This window comes from Spinacia oleracea, chromosome 2, assembly GCF_020520425.1.
Source record: "Spinacia oleracea cultivar Varoflay chromosome 2, BTI_SOV_V1, whole genome shotgun sequence".
Lineage (NCBI taxonomy): Eukaryota > Viridiplantae > Streptophyta > Magnoliopsida > Caryophyllales > Amaranthaceae > Spinacia > Spinacia oleracea.
Window position 1 is genome coordinate 93,305,622 of NC_079488.1, and position 11,992 is coordinate 93,317,613.

Below are 11,992 nucleotides of genomic sequence, written 5' to 3' on the forward strand. Positions count from 1 at the left end.
TTTTCCTTGTCTAAAATTTATCTAGGACTAAAGATTTAGGCTTTGTTATTTTCTCTTGATTTGAGATTAAATCATTAAAATACTCGATTTCTTAGTGGTTTTCTGTTTGGTTTATCCGATGTCAAAAAGGAAGCTTTCTCTCCTCATTTTCCCCAACAAACCGTAATTGGGGAAAGATACTGACACTAAAACTACAAATAACCTTTATAAGTGATTTTATATTGTTGGGATTTAGTGATAATCTAATTAACAAAAGCGGAAAATATTCCAGATCCATAATCCATGTAAAAGTACTGATTAAACGAAACATGCGTTAGATGCGTGTACTCCCACTAGCTCTACGAATACCAATGAGAACTCCACTTGTAGTTCCTCCTACAATCGTCCACCGACACGTTCAGATCCGTCTTGGTTCTGATAGCTTAGATCTTCCACAAGGGTGTTTAGCTTTTTGGGAAATATCAACTTGGAGGCACACATATAATTAGGGTGGTTCTAGCATAGGTTAATGAAATAACCTATTAGGTTATATCACCAACCGGCAAAGGAACAAAACTAACTAATCAGTTTTTTAAAATAATAAATAACCCGATTTACAATAATATGTAAGAGTAAAATGCGAAGGGTATTTTAGTATTTTACATGGGGACACTAAAAGCGTGATTACAAAAATAACTCTCCCCTCTTGGCTTATATGATAGAGATAAATTAGAACCATAAAATTCATCCTAATATAATAACTCTTGATGTTGCTCGGGCCACAAACTAGTTATTTAAAACAAATTGCACTTCAAACAAAAGATCCAATAAGAATTTGAATCATTACCAACAACCAGTTGGGTTCGCTTAAACGGTTAAACCCATGATTTATTATGCAACTACTTCAAGCTAAGGTGAATATGATCCATGTACCATTAACTTGTCTTTGAAAGAAGAGCATTTTGCTTTGATTAAGCAGATTGATAAACAATTTGCATGAACTGAATTCAAGATCGACTACAAGCTTCACTCTAAGATTAACTACAAAACTAGAAGATTAGTACAAAATTCGATCAAATCTCGTGCCAACATCTCATACTAAAGAGGATCAATATGCTCTAATTTCATCTAAAGTAGTACTAGTTGATGATACATTTACAAAAAGCTTTTAGTTGTGCATAAATCTAACCATTTGAAGGTCAATAAAACAAAACATCATCTCACTGATCTTCTGTTTTTTCAGTATGACCTTCCCCTGAAGAATCTACTGAAGTGTCCCCAAATTCCTCTTTGTACATCTCCTCAATCATTGGCTTCCACAATCTTACCCTTGCATTTATAAACCAATTCGAAACCTGCATAATAACATCACAAATCATTATCAAAGATTTTACATAATACTCCATATTAAACTAAACAGATTGATAAGTGTTTTTCTTTACTTGATTCTTAGTAAGCCCGGTTTGTGATGACAAGGTAAGCTTCTCAGAGTCATTTGGGTATCTGCAAAAACAGAAAGTTCCCTAAATAACATCAGCATATATGTTACATATAACCATATTCACATTGTATACCAAATTTGTAGTCTTTAATCAACTTACGGATGAAGGAAATGCTCAAAGAGCCAAGCACGTAAAATGATCACCGAGTTCTCAGGAAGGCCTCGAATAGGACGCCATGCTTGTCGATGAGCTCCTTGAATCAGACCAATCTGTTGTAGGGACAACCTGCTGTTACTATTTCGATCGAACAAACTTAAATGGGATAACCCACTTCCAAGCTTAGGCAACTCAGGTGATATTTTTTTCCTAGTAACCTTAATTTGGGTTACTATTGCATCTCTTAGGCTACAAAAATGCCTTGACATTGCTTGTAAGGCTAATGCAGTATAACATTTTGATGCCCCTTCTCCTGCTAACACTTCAAATGATGAAATTAAATCTTCCATCCTCTGACAATATTCATCATATCTCCCTTCCACCTACAACAAATACACCCAAAAAATTCAGCATAAATAACCAATTTGTTCTAGTATATCTGTAACAAGAATAACTAACCTGTTCTAGTAAAGTGATAAGCTTTGAAAATTTGATTTGCAGGTCATGTTTATCAGCTGAATCAAAGCTATTATTCATCAATTCTTCTCTGAGTTCAGCACAGAGTCCTCTGCTACTCATAAACAACCTCTTTACATCGCTTAATTCGATATCTTTGCTTCCAAGATCGATCACTTGTTCAAGAATGGATTGAGCAGGCTTCAAGTACATCGAATTACTAACAGAAAAAGCGGTAAACGAGGTGTTCCCCATGAAAGAATAGTCCCCTGGGTTACAACTTTCTTCATCACCAGAAGAATTAACCAAGTTACTGTAAGCTTGTTGCATAAGCTCTGAGCTAAAGGTTCTCTGCCTATACTGAGGAGAGTGAAGAACTTGAGAACCCAGCGAAAGAGAAAGCCTATTGGAACCATGGGTGGGCTCACTTGGAGCTCCAAGAAGGTCCATGAAATGTCTAGTATGACTTACATCAGAATGATCATCAGGATCTATCTGATTAACAAGGTTTATTGATCTTGACATTCTTTCTCCAAGAGACTGAATTGTAGGGAAATGGGTATTACCAAGAGAATTATGATCTGGATATGGGTTACTAGAACCATAAGCATCAAAATGTGGGTTCACAAAATGGGTTTGGGAGGAAATTGGGTTTGATACTATAAACTGGTGTAGACTACTTGAACAACTAGGACTAGGGTTGCTTTGTGTATCTTGTGAAACCATGTTTTTCACCAAAATAGGATATTTTTTTTAATTTATTTTCAGCAAAAAAAATTCAAAGTAACAAAAAGCTTTCATATGAGAGAAATTTCTAAAAACATCAACATGTCAGCTTCATCAAAGATTCTACAAGGAAAGAACCAAATCTGTGGAGCAAAAATTAGAAGAAAGAGGAGAAGCTCATCAGAAGTGGGAATCTAACTTTGCCCACTTTTGTTTTGTGGGGTCTCAAAAAGAAATGAACCTGCCTTCTTTTTTTTTTGTGAATAAATAAGAAATGAGGGTTCAAATAAATGTAAAATGTCCAATAACTAGGATGAACAAAACCTTATGATGTTATATTTCACCCCAAAGAATGGCTCACGTAATCCATCTCGGTTTTCTTTCGTAATAAATTTTTAAAAAACAAGAATAAAAAGGACATTAAGACAGTTGGGTGAATGATCAGTATGAGGGATTATCTAATGGGCAATACCCTAAAGATTTCATCAGAGAAGAAACTGTACTAAAAACCTGCAATATTGAGCAGCAGACAGTTGGAATAGTGAAGAGTCAAGTTAAGAAACATCATCAATAATACTGTAATATTGCAGCAAAAATAAGAAAAGTACAAGTATCAAAATCTAAACCCTCATCAATAAATACTCATACAAACAGTGGAGCAACTAATTCAGTATTTCACAATAAATACAACTACAATCAGAGATGAATTTCTGAAACAAAGGGCATTCATATTTTTCAATAAATGTTGTTCACAAGATAAGGAATTTTCTCCCAATTTTAATAAAATAATAACTTCATTAATATTGTAATTATGATGAAAGAACATACCTTTAGGTTTTCATAAATGTTTATGCAGGATGATAATTCATAACAGCAGAACACACAAGTTTTCTCTCTCTCTCTTTTATAAACTCTATTCACAGTCAATTCAAAGAAAAAAGCTTTTTAGTTTTTACACTAGGGATTACATTTTCTGTAAAAAATAAAGGTAAATTTTTTTATGTATAAAAAAAAAAGCTAAGAAAATAGACCTGTACAAGTTCTACAAAAAAGCAAACCTAGAAAAATAAAGAAAATGACATTGACAGTAAAAGAAAGGTCCCCAAAATTTTAATTTTTTTATTATGATTTTTAGTTTAATTTTCTGACTACAAAACAACAAGGGATCCTGCTTCATCTGCTGCTGCATATTCACAGCTCCTGCAAGTTCATTTCTTTGGGAGACTCAAAAAGCAAAGAAAAACTCTGTTTCTCTCTCCTATTTTCTGTGTTTTTCTCTCTCTAGCCCAAATAACAGTAATATATGAAAAATGTTGGTTCTTTTTATTGTTTATTTACCAGTTTATTGGGTTTTCAATTTCCTTGAATTCTACTTCTTCGTTGTGTTAAAAAAACCAATCTTTATTCTATGGAACAGAGAAAGAGAGAGGAAAAGTAGGCTATCTTTTAACACTCTCAGTTTTGTTTTTGACCTTTAAGATTGTCTGTTTGTGTGAGTCTGTACCCTCCTCTTAGAATATCCAACTTTATTTTTGGTTATTTTTAAAGATAACACATGCAAAACTAGAAGGCGGTAATAAAGGATGGTCTCTTGACTCTTGGCAATGAATGAATGACGATTCTGGTAAGAGCAGCAAACAGCGGTTGATTGTGAGGACCTGCTTGCAATATTGCAAACTTTGGAGTAACGAGCTAAACAATTTTAGCACAATTTATGTTGTAGCTCTAGAAAGCCACATCCACAAAGCCACATGGTTTTGTGAAATTGTGTCAAATCACATAATAAGATGTCAATTAAAATGAGTTATAGATCATCCATGTGAACACTTGTAGATTAAAATAGATATAGCTTGAGAAATAGAGGTGGCAAAGAAGCAACAATAACGCTTGTAGCTTACTGTTGTTGATGCTATAATGTTTACATGGTTTTGAAAAGAATATTTTGTGTCAACGTAAAAAAGTTCAATTGTTTGTCTCTTTTACTTAATAAATTTGACTCAAAGTTGAAACCATTTTTTAAAGTGTATGAAAAACATGAGTATTTGGATATGGGTGATGATAAAGGTAAATGTTGTCGCAACTTACGTATCGAGTTTAATTGCTACATATATACGCCACGTAGCCCATGAGTAATCATAATATTTTTACTATCAATGCAATATTTTTACTATGAAAATATGTAAATAATGTAGTCGATATAAAAAATGAAACAAATTAGAAAATTAAAAATTTTCTACCTTTTTTCAAAACATGTATAATAGGATATATAAGTTAAATATTTTAGTTTACAATTTAAATGATGACACATAAGCATGTCATGTCATCATTGTGACACGGCTTTAAGTACTGTATGAGAGAATGAGACTTTCTTATAGAATTACATCAAGATTAATGATGATCATTGCCAAATTATTGGAATGATTAGCTATGATGTGAAACTTCTTCTTTCCTTAAAAATAACTACATCATTCAGCAATATTGAAAGTACAATATTTCCCCATGGTCCAACGTACGAAGTACCCCCTATGTCCGTTGTATGCATAACTCAACCGACTTGTTTTAGAAGTTTTTTATTCTGCCCTTTCGACTTCACAGTAGTCCTCCACGCTACATACGAAGTAGTTTAAAAGAATGCAATCACAAAATCAAAATAGGCTCTCAAATTATAAAGATAAACCCCCCAAAGAAATAAATGTATTTGATCATCCAAAGATAAATTTATTTTTAGGTTGAAGAAAGAGATTGGTTGATTAGAATGAGGAAGATGGCAATATGGCATAGATTCTAGATTTCTTTGTAGGTAAGATGGTAGGGGAGTCTGGTACTCTGGTAGGGAGTAGGGACTAAAGGAAGGGACTTGTTTTTGTAATCATTACCAATTTTGTTCCCATCCCTTATCCCAGTTGTCACTCTCTTACTACACACAATTTCATTTTTTAATTTATTTTCATGTTGCTGTTTTTTGTAGGGCTTCCATGATAAGGGCCCCACAACTCTCTGATTAAAGGAGGGTAGGTTCTTCTGCATCAAATTTAAACAAAAGTTCAGCAGAAAATCCAAAATTTGCAAATTATTCTTACTCAAATTTGATGACAATATAGCATTGGATTGGTAAATGTTAAAACTGGGTTAAAAAAAAGATGTTGACAAATTTTACCACTTCTTATAAACATTCTGAAAATTTGGGCTGTTTCTGTAAATTCAGGTACAAATGAATGCCTAAGCAGATACTCTTATTACTGCATGACTGCTTGCTGGTTGCTGGTTGCTGCTGTATATCAGTATATTGCTGCAGATACTGCAGAACCTCCAAATTCAAAATTCTGATTTCTTAATCTAATTTTATTCAACTAATTATAAAAGAATAACACAAATCAGATATTTATATACTCTATTTTTTTTTATTTTTATGCCTTTTTATCTTTTGCTTGTTTGGACCAAGATGTCACACAAAAATTACATGAATAATCCCTATCTTGTACAAATATATGCTATTTTTCTCCAACCCAGTATCTATATTACATATTACATCTGGGAAAAATTCTACAACAATATATATCCAAATGAAATTTACACAACTCCATGCCCTTTTCCCAATCTGCAAGCCTGCTTGAATTTCACAATTGCGCAGACGGCGTCGTAAGAACAGCAGGAGAGGAAGAAAAAATGCAGGTATTGCTATTTCTAAGGTCAGTATATGGTCTAACCCCAGTTTATTCATATAGAGATGTAGAGAAGTATGCAATAAAAGGATTTTGTTTTGTTTTTTTTATAAATTTTTTATATTCAGGCTACAAAATCATTTAGGATGTGTGATGGGTTACCAAACCTATGTTGCTGATTTACTTGCTCAAGGTAAGGATTATAGTCCGAGGTGGCGACTCCCATATTAGCTTCTGTAGTGGTGTTACCTCGGAATGTGACATCGCCTTCACGATGCCGCAAGCCTAAGGCAAGAGATACTTGGTTGTCTACACTAAAGCTGCCCATCTCAGATATTTGGTAAGCAGCAGGATTAACCATGAGATGTGAATGCCCATGCCCATGCCCATGCCCTCCACCATTTGGGTCAGGAGAGGAAAGTGTCCCATTATTACTGTAAAACCCATGGCTATCATTACCATTACCAAGAGCACCAATACCTTGGTTGACATTGACCTTTGAATCGTGGGCATCGTGGGCTATGGATGTTGAGCTTTCCTGCATTTCCTCTCGTCTATCCTCGGATCCCCAAGACTTCTCCCTTGCTAATTTGGGTGTGTTTTCTGGTGAACATCTTGAATTCATTAACTCTGCTTCTCCGAATTCTTCTTTGTACATTTCCTCTACCATTGGCTTCCAAAGACGTACACGTGCATTAATGAACCAGTTCGCAACCTACACATATAAGATTAAGACCACCAAAATATCAGTTAATTTTGCTGCATTGCACTTCATAGTTAGACTGCTGCACTGATATGAAACCTACATAATCAGAATTATTAAACTAATGTTCACTGTTGCAAAAGGTTATCATACTCGTTTTCCATTCCAAAGTAAGTGCATCACATTTGAAATTAAGGGGAACTCCAAAATAAACTCTCCATTTTTTTACTTTCAATGGGCAATTAGACAACAAATATGGACTCTTCAATTCACCTGCAAGCCTCCAACATGGGTATGAACAGGTGAATATCTCAATTTAGGCCAAAAATGTGCAAAATATTCAAAGCACAGCCAAGACCATACGACACATATGTCTAAGAGTGGATTCTCAAGGGAACTTTTAGCCTTTAGGTAGTTTGAGGGGCAATCACGGACATTTCTAGCACACCCTTTAAAAATACGGGGCTTTTCTGGAAATAAAGAATGAGAATGGACTCTTGAATCCATTCTCTGAGATGGGAGTATATTGTCTCTGGCATAATCAATCTCAAGAGACATTTTGCAAAATAAAAAATGAAACAAAAACAGAAAGCAATGTCATTCACAAGTGAGAACATATTGAGTTTTTGAAGTTGTTATTTGCTCCTGTAATTAAAATTACCTGGCTTCTAGTCAATCCTGTCTGTCTAGCCAGCATAATCTTCTCCGAATCCTTTGGGTATCTACAAAACACAGGTTAAAACGATGAGCATGGATTCAGTTTTCATAAGAAGAACTAGTAAGAGTCTAAGAGGTAGAGAACATACGGATGAAGGAAATGCTCAAAAAGCCAAGCACGGAGAATAGTAACAGCACTTTCGGGAAGTCCCCTTTGAGGCCTCCAAGCGTGGCGCATCATACCAAATTGCTGAAGGGCTCGCTGTTGTCTGAGTTGTTGATCCACATATCGAAGACGAGGAATTACTCCTCCTGGCCCATTGTCTTGCTCCCCAAGGATTTTGCGTGTTGCTTGAATTTGGTTAGTTATGGCATCACGCAAGCATCGGAAATGACGGGAAATTGTTTTAAGGGCTAAAGTTGTGTAAGGTTTAGCTGCCCCTGCTCCAGCTACCACATCAAAAGATGACACCAGGATTTGCATCTGTTGACAATATTGTTTGTATCTTCTGTCTACCTGCAATCAGACAAGTAAACAAGATATATTGGAACTCAGTTGATCAGTTCAGCTCATTCACCACCTTATATCCAATCAAAAACAAAGAAAACCATAATGCATTCCAAACATTGAAGACAAGTTATGAAACAAATAACAATTCATCATCCTTCAAACTACTTCCATCATCGTCTTTAGCAAGCAGGAACTAAAAGATTATCTGAATTTTGACCCAAAGATTTAGTTCTGCCTGTGGAACTAAAAGCATTCTTGTCTTCTTGACATAAATCAAGACGAAACCTTTTCATTTGTAATAAAAAGGTAGCAATTGATGCACAATGCTCCCAAAGAATGCATCAATTGATCTAATAGACTTCATCATCAACTTCATACCACATAGCCAGTGACCAAAATCACTCATCTTCAAAAATATATATGCATACATATCTGCTTTCCTGCCGGCATCCAGATTCCAATGTAAGCACACCCTGAGTAGATACTACACTCTGTAAAACAACCTATCTTGTTATATTTCAAAGTTTGCAACCATCAAAATGGTAGATTTTATTACGATTCTTGTGTCACTGCCTAGCAGCTCCTCTGATACTTCAAATACTCAGTTTTCATGGTCCAAAATTGGTTTGAAGATTCTACTCATCAAGAGTTGAAATCTATCCATGTCAAGAGACAATGAGTACTTTCAACAACTAAGAGACACGGCAATCAGCATTAGCTGCTTGGAAGATTATCTAGCATAAGAATATATTACTCCGTATATATGAGGCGGCCTCTAATCCTTAAATCAGTTAATCCTCAATTAATCTAACATCTCCATCTCATCTGATCAATATAGTATCACCATCAACTTTATCTACAGCTCTGTGAAATTGTGAATGTCTGAAAACATCATAATTTTAGACGAGGAACTGGAAATGGTAATCCATAACATTCCCTTTAGGAATCAGGATAATGCATTAACATACTCCAGCTATGAACACACGTACAGGTTAAACAATTAAAAAATCTATAATTGTATAGAACAGCTGAATGATATTGATAACGTACCTCATCCAACATGGAATGAAGCTTATCCAACTTATTCTGCAATTCTTGTCGTTCTGCGGGAGATAGTTCCTGTGAGGAGGAGCCTGACTCATTAGCTTCTGAAGCGGCTTGAGATCCGCCTTTAGACTCCTTGGAACCTTCATCTACCTTCCTTGGAGATTGTTCTTTTCCAGAATCAGATCGCTTAAGAGCATCACGAACATTAACAACTTCATCTAACAACAGTTGTGCTGCCTTGAGGTACTTGGACTTGTTAAGTGTGCTAGACATTCCAGCCTGCTCATACTGATACATTGCTTTCTGGTTTATTGAATATTGAGGATTGTTCAGCACCCCAAACCTAATATTATTATTATTGTTACTGTTATTATGTCCCTCTCCTTGGATTTCGTAAGCAAAATAATCAGAATTCCTGATATCCTTGTTAGGGGAAGCCTCATCAACCTTGCAGGACATTGGTCTGACATTATTCTCAGCTGATAAGGGAAGATGAGGGCTTAGGACAGAGGAGAGTCCTACTCCTGGATTGGTGTATTGATATTGAAATGGTGATGTAGAAACCGCGGTTGACATCTGCGTGCTAAGGCTAAGTGATAATCCTTGCAAATTCTGTTCACCATCAACCATACTCATCTGACTTCTAGATGTCAATTGAAGTTCCCCCGGCAAAGAATTACCCACGTTTTCACTCATGGACTGAATACACATAGAATCCCCGGTAGGTGGGATAAACATCATCTCATTTCTACCATTCATCTCAACACCATTTTGGGGATTCATTGGTGAAATCTCTGAGAATGAACCAGGTGAAGAAGATGTAAGATACATCATCATGTTGCCATGGAGAAGAGGTGACTCAGAGTATGATGCAAATTTTTGGTCCCGAACATAAGGTGCTGACAGGACATCTAGCTGACCACTTGAACTCGGGTAATAAGTTGCCATTTTGGTGTGAATTCTCTCTTACTTTTTCTCAAAAACAAGCACAATTCCAACAGTAGAACATCAGCAGATATCTTGATATGTCATATGATCACAGTTCATGGACCAGTAACAACCTAAGATCAAGATAAGATAAATATCAGTTATTAACAACTCCAATCGACAAAGCAATTCAGCTTTTATGTTTTACTCATCATCTAAATCTTTGTAAATACCCTAATTATTAACCATAATATTCTACAATCATCTGAGGCCTGATCAACATAATTCGCACATAAACCAAAAATAAATCAAAAAACCCTCTTCTCAAAATGTGAAATCAAATGATTACACTTTTCTCACACAAAAATTGCAAATTTTCAATCAGCTAAGTAAGTCATTAAGCTGAAGCAAGTCAAACCCAGAATAGAAATTCATCAATATGAACACTATCAATCAAAGTACATCATCAAAACCATGATTAAATCAGAAAAACAAATATTTAAAAAAAAAAAAAAAAAACTAATACACTAAAAAGATGGGGATTTGTTATTTGAAGTATACCTTAAAGAGTCCCCCAAAGAAGTTGGTGCCTTAATAAGGGAACAAAGAAGCTTAAGATTGCTAAAAAGCATAAAAACCTTATACACTAAAGACAAACTGATCCCAAGAGATTTTGCAAACAATAAACCAACCCACCCTTAAAATCTCTTTTCAATGGGAAAAAACAATGACACACCCAATTAGAATAATATACTCACTACAACCAACAAACTATACATTATAAAAATCAAAACTTTATATTACACACCAAAATATATTAAAAACATTGAATTTTTCCTACCCATTTAAAATAATGAGTGGCTAAGATAGAGAGAGAAACAAAAAAGTAGAGAGAGAAAGTAAGAGTTAAGTAGTATTACAACCTTCTATTGGTTGAATACTTAAATGATTGAATTTGGGATTTTTAATCTCTCACAATCAATCATAATCCCACCATTGGCACGTGTGAGACTAAGGATTTTGCAAAAAAAAAAAAAATTAAAACTTTGAAGGGATTGGGGGAGTTGTTGTTGTTGATGCTGTTGCTAATAGTTGTTGGTAACCTCCTCTGTTTTTTTCTCTCTCTAAAAACACTACAATATTTGGGGTTTAAGGAAGGGCTAACTACCAGTTGGTAGACCTAAACACTGCCTTAAACCTCATTCAAAAGCATACTCACTTCCTCTCTATACACTTTCTCTCTCTACTTCCAGAGGATGACTGGATGAGTGAAGATTGAATTGGAGAAGAAAAACTTTTGTTTTTTTTTCTTTTTTTTGTTGTGTGGTTATTTACTTATTTTTTACCCTTAAAACTAATTAAAGTTTTATCTTTTTCCACAAATAAAATGGACCATTTTTATAAAAGTTGCTGTAAAAATAAAAAGAACCCAGATCTTTAAAAAAACAAAAAAAGTAAAGCCAAAAAAAACGTAATTGTGGACAATTGCGATAAGAGGGAATAAACTAATGGGAGGTTAGCTTTGAGGATAGGCTGGATAGCTGCATACTATTCGCAGGAGTAGGTGATAGTTACAACATCACACGTTTTAACGTATACTGCTACAAGGCTATAAGCGATTCCCAAGTATATACGCCTCCCAAATTATTAATTTAATAAAAATCACAAATAATTATTTTATAAAAAATATTAATACGAAATTTATTTTGTTGAAGAATTTATAAGT

The 11,992-nt window shown here is 34.7% G+C and overlaps 2 protein-coding genes across 4 annotated transcripts; both read right to left on the minus strand.

Annotated features, from left to right (window-relative positions):
* Positions 1 to 985: 985 nt before the first annotated feature.
* On the minus strand, positions 986 to 4,107 carry LOC110790579 (BEL1-like homeodomain protein 11). Its single transcript, XM_021995362.2, has 5 exons — positions 3,588 to 4,107; positions 2,037 to 3,269; positions 1,581 to 1,960; positions 1,422 to 1,482; positions 986 to 1,334 (listed from the first exon to the last, which is right to left on the minus strand). The coding sequence occupies exons 2-5, from the start codon at positions 2,757 to 2,759 to the stop codon at positions 1,200 to 1,202; spliced, it is 1,299 nt and encodes a 432-aa protein (XP_021851054.1). The 5' UTR covers positions 2,760 to 3,269; positions 3,588 to 4,107; the 3' UTR covers positions 986 to 1,199.
* A 2,097-nt stretch (positions 4,108 to 6,204) lies between these two features.
* Positions 6,205 to 11,753, minus strand: LOC110790578 (BEL1-like homeodomain protein 3). Of its 3 annotated transcripts, none has more exons than XM_021995361.2 (5): positions 11,190 to 11,753; positions 9,343 to 10,400; positions 7,931 to 8,298; positions 7,786 to 7,846; positions 6,205 to 7,136 (listed from the first exon to the last, which is right to left on the minus strand). In XM_021995361.2, the coding sequence occupies exons 2-5, from the start codon at positions 10,285 to 10,287 to the stop codon at positions 6,546 to 6,548; spliced, it is 1,965 nt and encodes a 654-aa protein (XP_021851053.2). In that variant the 5' UTR covers positions 10,288 to 10,400; positions 11,190 to 11,753; the 3' UTR covers positions 6,205 to 6,545. The 3 variants fall into 3 exon arrangements, with proteins under 3 accessions (XP_021851053.2, XP_056693312.1, XP_056693311.1); XM_056837334.1 differs by having other exon boundaries at positions 11,108 to 11,645; XM_056837333.1 differs by having other exon boundaries at positions 10,828 to 11,645.
* Between the last annotated feature and the right edge of the window lie 239 nt (positions 11,754 to 11,992).

Coding starts and splice junctions, on each gene's coding strand:
- LOC110790579 (XM_021995362.2), bottom strand. CDS start 2,759: ATGGTTTCACAAGATACACAAAGCAACCCTAGTCCTAGTTGTTCAAGT. Junction 1,961..2,036: donor TTATCACTTTACTAGAACAG/GTTAGTTATTCT, acceptor TATTTGTTGTAG/GTGGAAGGGAGATATGATGA. Junction 1,483..1,580: donor TTTGAGCATTTCCTTCATCC/GTAAGTTGATTA, acceptor CTGTTTTTGCAG/ATACCCAAATGACTCTGAGA.
- LOC110790578 (XM_021995361.2), bottom strand. CDS start 10,287: ATGGCAACTTATTACCCGAGTTCAAGTGGTCAGCTAGATGTCCTGTCA. Junction 7,847..7,930: donor TTTGAGCATTTCCTTCATCC/GTATGTTCTCTA, acceptor TGTGTTTTGTAG/ATACCCAAAGGATTCGGAGA. Junction 7,137..7,785: donor CAGGATTGACTAGAAGCCAG/GTAATTTTAATT, acceptor TTATATGTGTAG/GTTGCGAACTGGTTCATTAA.